This window comes from Cannabis sativa, chromosome 5, assembly GCF_029168945.1.
Source record: "Cannabis sativa cultivar Pink pepper isolate KNU-18-1 chromosome 5, ASM2916894v1, whole genome shotgun sequence".
NCBI lineage: Eukaryota > Viridiplantae > Streptophyta > Magnoliopsida > Rosales > Cannabaceae > Cannabis > Cannabis sativa.
The window spans coordinates 66,314,212-66,322,387 of record NC_083605.1 but is presented as its reverse complement, the minus strand read 5'-3'; the positions used below and the strand labels follow the sequence as shown (position 1 = coordinate 66,322,387).

The following is an 8,176-nucleotide window of genomic DNA, read 5'->3' as shown; positions in this document are numbered from 1 at the left end:
ATGAGTTGGCAAAGGTTGAGTCGGCACAAGGATGTTGGGGGGCTTGGATTTCGTAACTTAAGGGACTACAACATGGCTTTCTTGGGAAAACAAGGGTGGAGGTTAGTCACCAATGATAATTCTCTCGTGGCAAAGATTTATAAAGCCAGATACTACTCGAATGGGAGTTTTTTTAGTGCTGAGTTGGGTCTGAATCCTAGTTTTATTTGGAGAAGCTTATGGGAGGCTAAAAGCTTGGTTAGGATGGGGGCTAGGAAAGCTATTGGGGATGGGAAATCCACTATGATTTTGGATGAGCCGCAGTTACCAGGGGCTGGAACTAACTTTATTACAACCTATCATCCAAATCTAGCTGGTAGAACTGTGGATAGTTTGATGCAAATTGAGGAAAGAGTTTGAGATGAGGAGCTGGTGCTTGATATGTTCTCTGAGGAAGAAAGCAGGCGCATCTTATCCATCCAATTCAGTGATTGTGCTAATACGGATTCTTGGTTTTGGTCTGAGGAAAAATCTGGGTTGTATTCGGTTAGTAGTGCTTATAAAATGCTGCAGCAACAAAGTGGAGCTTGGCCGGTTACTGGTGCAGAAACATGCTGGCAGAATTTGTGGCAGCTGCAAGTTCCAGCAAAGGTGCAGCATTTGGTGTGGCGTGCTATGTCGGGATGTCTTCCAACAAAGGTACAACACACAACTAAACATGTTCATGTGGATTTAACTTGTCCATTATGTAATGTTGAGGTTAAATCCATTTCACATGTATTATTACATTGTGGATTTGCAAGATCTTGTTGGAATATATCGATGGCGGGTTATGTAGGGGAGGCGGCAACTGATTTTTCAAGCTGCTTTGGGGACTTATTGACTAAAAACTAGCAGGATGTAGTTGAAGAGGCTGCAATGGTAGCGTGGCGGATATGGTTGGCCCGAAATGATATTCTTTGGAACAATAAAAGTACTAAAGCTTTAGATGTGGTTAAATTGGCTAGAACTAATCTTGTTAGTTGGAGAAATGCTCAAAAACAAAAATCAGAGCCTTTACTTAATGTGAATTATAGTAAGGATCTGGAGCATTGGAGGAAACCGATTGTGCACAAATACAAGATCAATGTTGATGGCGCCATTTTTGAAGCTGAAAATTGTTTTGGTGTGGGAATAGTCATTAGGGATCAGGCCGGTCATCTAGTTGAAGCTGTGTCAACTAGTAAAGTTGGTGTGGTGACTCCGAAAATTGATGAAGTTATTGGGGTCAAAGAGGCGCTAAGTTGGATTAAGAATCATAATCTTTCTGATGTTGAAATTGAAACTGATTCATTAGTAGTGGTGCAAGCTATTAATGGAGAGGTTCAAATGCCATCCTAATTTGGAATGATAGTACAAGATTGTCGTCTGATGATCTCTTCTTTGAATAATGTGTTAATTTCTTTTGTTAAGCGATCTGCAAACAAGGCCGCGCACTGCGTTGCGAGAAAGTCTTGTTTTCTGTCAGGTTGTATCTTTAGTGAGCTTAATGCTCCTTCAGATTTATTATCTATTGTAATGGATGAACGTTCTTGTTAAATAAATTTCTCTCTTGATTCTACTTACAATAAAATTGACAGTATACACCAGCTATTCCATAGAGCATTATTTCTTGCCTCCCAAATATTATAGACCAATGCATTCAAAATAGTAATATAGATCTCTCCTCAACACATTATCTTCCAGCACTTACGAATCCAGATAAAAGAATGAACCAGATAATTTTTCAAAGCATTCATACCTGCCCAATTACATACCTCAATCCGAATTTCTTTACTATACTTACGTTCAAAAAAGAGGTGTTGATGCGACTCCATAATCTCATCACAGAAAAGACTACAATTGATAGCAGTAATGAAACCAATCTTGAATAAGTGATCCCTTGTCTGAGGTCTTTGCCAACAAGCCATCGAAGTGATGAATTTATGCTTGGGAATACTCATCCTATCCCAAATGAAAGATTTCCCTTTCCTTTGCTCTCTTTGTCTCGGTCGAAGCTTGGAATGTTAGGTTTTATGCCCTAAATAAAACTCTTTACAATCTGATTAGTTATCAATATAAGAAATTTGAAGTGATTGATGTTTGCATGAATTTTACATGCTAATGGTTTAATATGTTTAATATGTTTATTACATTCATACACACAAAATCAGTTAAATCCAGATCATATGTTTATTCACAATTACAGTATCGTCAACACAGTGGAATGTGATTGTGATCATATGAATCAAAAGTTTTGGTCCCTGTTTCATCAGTGTTATTGGATTTACACTAATGTGATAATCAGCGATGATGTGTACTTACACTTGGAGTAAGTGTTATGTTCTTTCCAGGACATTAGCAAAGTATACTAGTTTCGAATGTATGGAGTATACATTGGACTGGACCGATATTGCAACTAAGTTAAGATATTACAAACTTACCGTTATACATATCTTTCCAAGTCAATATCAGTAGTTGATCTTAAGATTAAAAAGAATCTAAATCCTGATATGCTTGGGCTCAACTCAGGAGTGCTATTCATGTTCTTTGATTTATTAGTTAAGCCTACTTTTGGCTCAGGGTGATACGTATATTTTGGGAACATGATAGTATGATTGAGTGGGAGTGCTGAACATAAATATGGAATCTATAGCTTCTACTGGTGTATAGAAGTTAAGTGATGATTCCCTTCGAGCTTAGCAAATAGAAGTAAATGGATGAGCTCTTGTTTAACTGACTAATTATTAGATCATTAAACACCATTTACAGGTAGCTAAGTGTTTTAAGGGGCAAAATACATTGAGGGGTGAGAACGGTAAAGAAATCCCATCTCGATGTAAATCATCTATATAGAGGATCTTTAAATCACAATAAGATTACAACAATGGTTAAATGAGATAGTATATTGGTATCGTGAAACATACAATATGCTCTATATAAGTCTGAGAGTGCAATTCTAAGTTCTAAGAGTGGATTCAACGAAGAATTAATAAGTAGGAATTTACTTGGTAAATTTGGTTCACTTATTGGAAGCTCAGCATATAGATCCATGGTCCCCATTCTAGTTGAGAACATTCTGCTTATAAGACTCATTAATTGATTCGTGATTGATCAATTATAATTCTAAAGTTAGACTATGTCTGATTTTATGAATTTTCACTATTCAGGGGTGAAATTGTAAGGAAAAGAGTTTTCTGGGTTTATTTATTTATTAATGGACTTTATATGTCTAATTAATAATTAAATTAAATGACAATATTATTTAATAATGTATTTTAATTATTAAATAATTAGTTTTGGCATTTAAAAGGTTAGAATTGGAAAATTGGCATTTTTGAGAAAATAGAGATAAAATTTGATAAAATTGCAAAATTAAGTGGGGCCCATTACAACACCTATGGCCGGCCATTTAAAAGGATTTTTCAAATTATTATTTTATTATTTTAATGCCAAATAATTCTAAATTTAAACCTAGTAAGTTGCCTATAAATAGAAAGTGATGGCTCAGTCAAAACACAAGTTTTCATAAGCCTTTCTGACAGAAATTTCTCTCTTCAGAAAAACTGAGCCTTCCCTCACTCTCTACCTTGGCCGAAACCTCTCTCCCTCTTTTCCTTCATCTTTTTCGTGACCCTAGTGAAAGAGTAAGTGCCCACACACAGTAAGCAGTAACTCAATCATAGATTGGAAGACTGTGAAGGATCAAAGCTTGAAGAAGAAGGAGATTCGGGCTCAGATCTTGATTATACTCTGCTACAGAAAGGAATCAAGGGTTAGAGATCTGAGTGGAAGGAGACATTTATTCCGCTGCATCAATGTAAGGTTTTCTTAACTTTATATGTGTTTATTTTATCGTTTTAGAAAGTTCATATTTAGGATGTTAATAAACATACTTGTGAGTAGATCTAAGATCCTGGTAAAATAATTCCCAACATGGAACACATCAGAGAAATTTTAAAGTTCATATTAATGAACCCATTCATAGTCATTTTGTTCTAAATTAGCTCATTAGTCCCAACTATTTTCCTTTAGTACCAACTGGAACTTTCTGGAGCCTCATAGCTCCACCAATCGTGTTATTTAATGTAGACCGAGTGAACCCAGTGCATCCACATGTTATCTTCTTTGGTGGTAATATCCAAAACGTACTTACTTAGACACCAACATTTCAATGTTCAATAAGTCTAAAGCCAAGAACACCATTACTCTTCAATTTACAAATAAATTGTCAAGATATCTGCCCTGGATTAGAGGAATTGAAATCCCCTAGCCTTTCCACAAAAAGGTCCTGCAAATGCTATTAATTTTCCCCAGTATATACTTAGGTAAAATCATCAATTGTGCCCAATATGTGTGTATGGTCAGTAGTACATAATTAATTAAAACACGCATGACAGCATAAGAAATATGAGGAGAACTCCAAACTCTAATTCTAGCTACAATTTTCTCAATAATAGAGTTACTATTAGATTTTGAGATTCTGCAAGCGCATATAGGGATGGCCAAATATCTGAAAGGGAGTAAGCTCCGAAAAAACCTAGAGTTATCTATAATGAATTGAACATCATTTGAAGACATACCCGAACAAAATATTTTTGATTTACTAGCCTTTGCATGCTTATAGTCCCGGCAAAATATCTACAATTAAATTTTTTTGTGATTGATATTAAAAGGAATTCATATGTTATTGTTTGATCAACATTTTCGAGAAGGACATGTGTTTTTTTTTTTTTATGAACCAGAAGAATTTCACTGCACCAAAAATAAACTTCACAAACTAAAGAGACTATATAATTAGCCTCAAAACACTTTCTATACATGTAATTTTGCAGAATAAACAAACTCTTCTCCTTTCTTTTTACAATGCCTCAAACCACACTGACTCTGCCTTGGTTATCTCTTTAGATAGAACACAAGCTATTCTATCTTTTGTCACCACCTTAATTCTGTGTACTAGCTGGTCTACCAATTGATCTTTTACTAGCCATATTTTTTCATTTTTTGTCATCCAAACATGGTAAAGTAGACAAGCTAAAGCTGCTGAAAAAACCTGCTTCTTCAACTTCCCTATTTTTGCTTTTGTAATTTACCGTAGCAGTTTATGCATTGAGCCTGTACAAGCTTTCCATTGCAGCCATGTTTTCACCTGGTGTAAACAATCTCGAGTGATTCACACTCAAAAAATAGGTGTTGAATCGTTTCCTCATGTCTGCCACACAAGACACATGTGGAGTTATTAGTTATATTGACACGATAAAGTCTCTCTTTTGTTTTTAGCCTATTTTGAACAATAATCCACATAATGAAGCAGTGTTTAGGTAAGCTATAACAACACCACACTTCTTTACACCATCTTACCTTGTCTACATTGGGTTGGAGTAGCTTGTAACCAGTGGAAATTTGATACTTTAGAGCTATGAATTGTGTTAGGTTCATAAGATGGCCAACTTTGTTTTTGATTTCCATAATTTTCCTCCGGTACCAGCTACTCTAAGCAGTAGCTTTGAATTGCCACCAATCCCCTTCTTTTAAATAGACGTTGTTGATCCATCTGAGCCATAAGCTATCTTTTTTTGAAGCTATGGCCCAAACATATTTCATCATGGTTGTTGTGTTCTATGTTGCAGTGTCCCTGAATCCAATTCCCCCAGTGGTTTTAGATTGGAAAAGTATGCTCCAAGCCAATGCTTCTGGACCAGAGGCTGTAGCTTGACCTTTCCATAAAAAAGCTTGGCAAATACTTTCTATTTCTCTAATGATCCTCTTTGGTAAAATTATAATTTGACTCCAGTAAGTATGAATTTCCATTAGAACCGAGTTGATTAAGACTACTCGCCCTGCAAAAGAGAGGTTTCTGGTGCTCCATGCTCTGACTCTACCAATCATTATCTCAGCAAGAGCTTTACATTTTGTTTCTGAGTTTTTCCTTGCACAAATTGGAATATTGAGATACTTGAATAGAACCTCACTCCTGCTGAATCCAGACACATGTATGATTCGTTGACATTTCCTTTCATCTATTCAACTACAATCAATTGTTAACTTTATTTTGTTTCGCTTTAAATCTGAAGTATCTGAGAATAGTTTGAGGCCTTGTAGAATATAGTAGATACTTCTAAAGTCACCTTTACAGAATAAAAGGACACCATCTGCAAAGCTTAAGTAGTTTAGTCTTAAGTCTTCACATCTGTCATGATACCCAAAATCTTGTTTAAGGCCAATCTTTTGTAGAATTCTGGTGAGATATTCCATCCCCAATACAAAGAGTAGAGGGGACATGGGATCTCCTAGCCTCAATCCCCTCTTGGCCTCAAAGAAACCTTGCATAGTGTCATTTAACATTATCGAGTATCTAGGAGTTTGAATACAAGTCGTGATTAACTTTATAAAATCTACTAGGAAGTTGAATACTTGAAGCATCGCTTCGATGAATCCCGACTTTATGGTATCATAAGCTTTCTAAAGATCAAGTTTGATCATACAGTTAGGCTTTGCTAATTTCCTACCATAGTGTCTCACTAAATCCTGGCAAATCATTATGTTGTGTGCAATAAATCAGCCTTTTATAAACCCTCCTTGATTCTGTGCCACTAACTCAGGTAGGATATGCTTCAAACAAGAACATGTGACTTTTGTAGCAACTTTTTAAATCACATTACAACACGCATTAAGGAAAAATTCACTTACAATGTTTGGAAACATAGTTTTTGGAATAAGTGTAAGCACTGTGGAGTTGATTTCTTTGAGTAGCTTTCCCGTATGTAAAAAGATTGTATAGCTTCACTAACTTCCTCTCCAATCAATTCCCAATTATCTTGGAAGAATGAGCTAGCTACTATAACCATCTGGGCCTGGTGCTTTGGTTCCTGGGATAGTAATTAAACATGACCTGTTTTATCTCCTCCTTAGTGTAATCTTCCAGGAGGTTTTGAGCTTGCTGCTCAGATAGCAAGGGCCCTTTCCTAACTATAGCTCTTATCACCAATTTTCTTTCTTCCATTTGAGTCCCCAGGAATTTCTTATAGTATTCTAGAAATGCATTAGTGACTGCATTTGGATCTTCCATTCTAGTTCCAGCAGCATTTTTAATCGAATAAATTCGATTTTGTGTTCTCTCTCGGATGCTTGAATTGAAGAAGGATGAGTTGACATCTCCTTCTTTAATCCAAGTCACTTTCACTTTTTGTTGCATAAATGAACAGAAGGCTTTATGAGTAAAAGCATATTTATTACGGGCCTCGCTTTCCAATCTCTGTAGCTCCTGATTGAGGGAATCATTATGCAGTCTTTGTTGAAATTCTATTAAACCTTATGTTGCCTGATTGTTCCCTACTATAATATCACCAAAACCTTTCTTATTGATATCTCTGAAGACAGGTTTAAGTGCCTTCAATTTTGAGACTAATTGATACATTTTGGTGCATTTAACCTCCTGCTGCCAGGCATGTGTTACCTTCTAATGTTATTGTGGAAAAGATATTAACAAATTGAAATATTTAAAAGGTTTATGCCCTAATTGGATGCTTTGATAATCTGTAAGAATAGTTGAACATATTTGGATAGCCGTTATTTATTAGCTAGAACCTGATCAATCTTTGAGTAAATTCTATCTTCTCCTTATTGTTTGTTGTTCCAAGTAAAGAAACTCCCACTGAATTTGACATCTTCTAATTGACAACTTTCCACACATCGAACAAATTTCATGGAGTAAATAAGCTGAGCTCTATTACCAACTCTTTCTTCTTTTGCCATGATTTTATTAAAATCCCCACATACTATCCATGGCTCTTTCATAGCCAATTCTTGTAACTCTTCCAAAGTTCTCTTCTCCCTTCTTTATCATTGAATCCGTATACAAATGTGACAAAGAAATCATTCTTCAAGTCTAGTGTGCTGATATGTAGATGAATAATTTGGCTTTAGCATTTTAGGATAGTGACATTGAAGCTTGTTGGATTCCAAGCTACTATGATTCTAACCCCCTATGCCAAGCATTATTTGAGTTAAAGCACCATCCCGCAAACATATTACTATACAAGGCTCCAAGTTTTCGAGCCTTGACTCTTGTCTCAAGGAAACCAACCAAACCTAAAGTTTTTTTGAGCAATAAATTGCTTAATTAAAGACTATTTTTGGATTTGGTTAATCCCTCTGGCATTCTAACTTAACATTCTAT

At 35.7% G+C, this 8,176-nt stretch overlaps 2 protein-coding genes across 2 annotated transcripts; both read left to right on the top strand.

The window, feature by feature from the left end:
* On the top strand, positions 1-399 carry LOC133038445 (uncharacterized mitochondrial protein AtMg00310-like). Its single transcript, XM_061116606.1, has one exon. The coding sequence runs from the start codon at positions 1-3 to the stop codon at positions 397-399; it is 399 nt and encodes a 132-aa protein (XP_060972589.1).
* A 21-nt stretch (positions 400-420) lies between these two features.
* Positions 421-1,359, top strand: LOC133038444 (uncharacterized). Its single transcript, XM_061116605.1, has 2 exons — positions 421-678; positions 877-1,359. Exons 1-2 carry the CDS (start codon positions 421-423, stop codon positions 1,357-1,359), a joined length of 741 nt encoding a protein of 246 aa, XP_060972588.1.
* Positions 1,360-8,176: the final 6,817 nt, after the last annotated feature.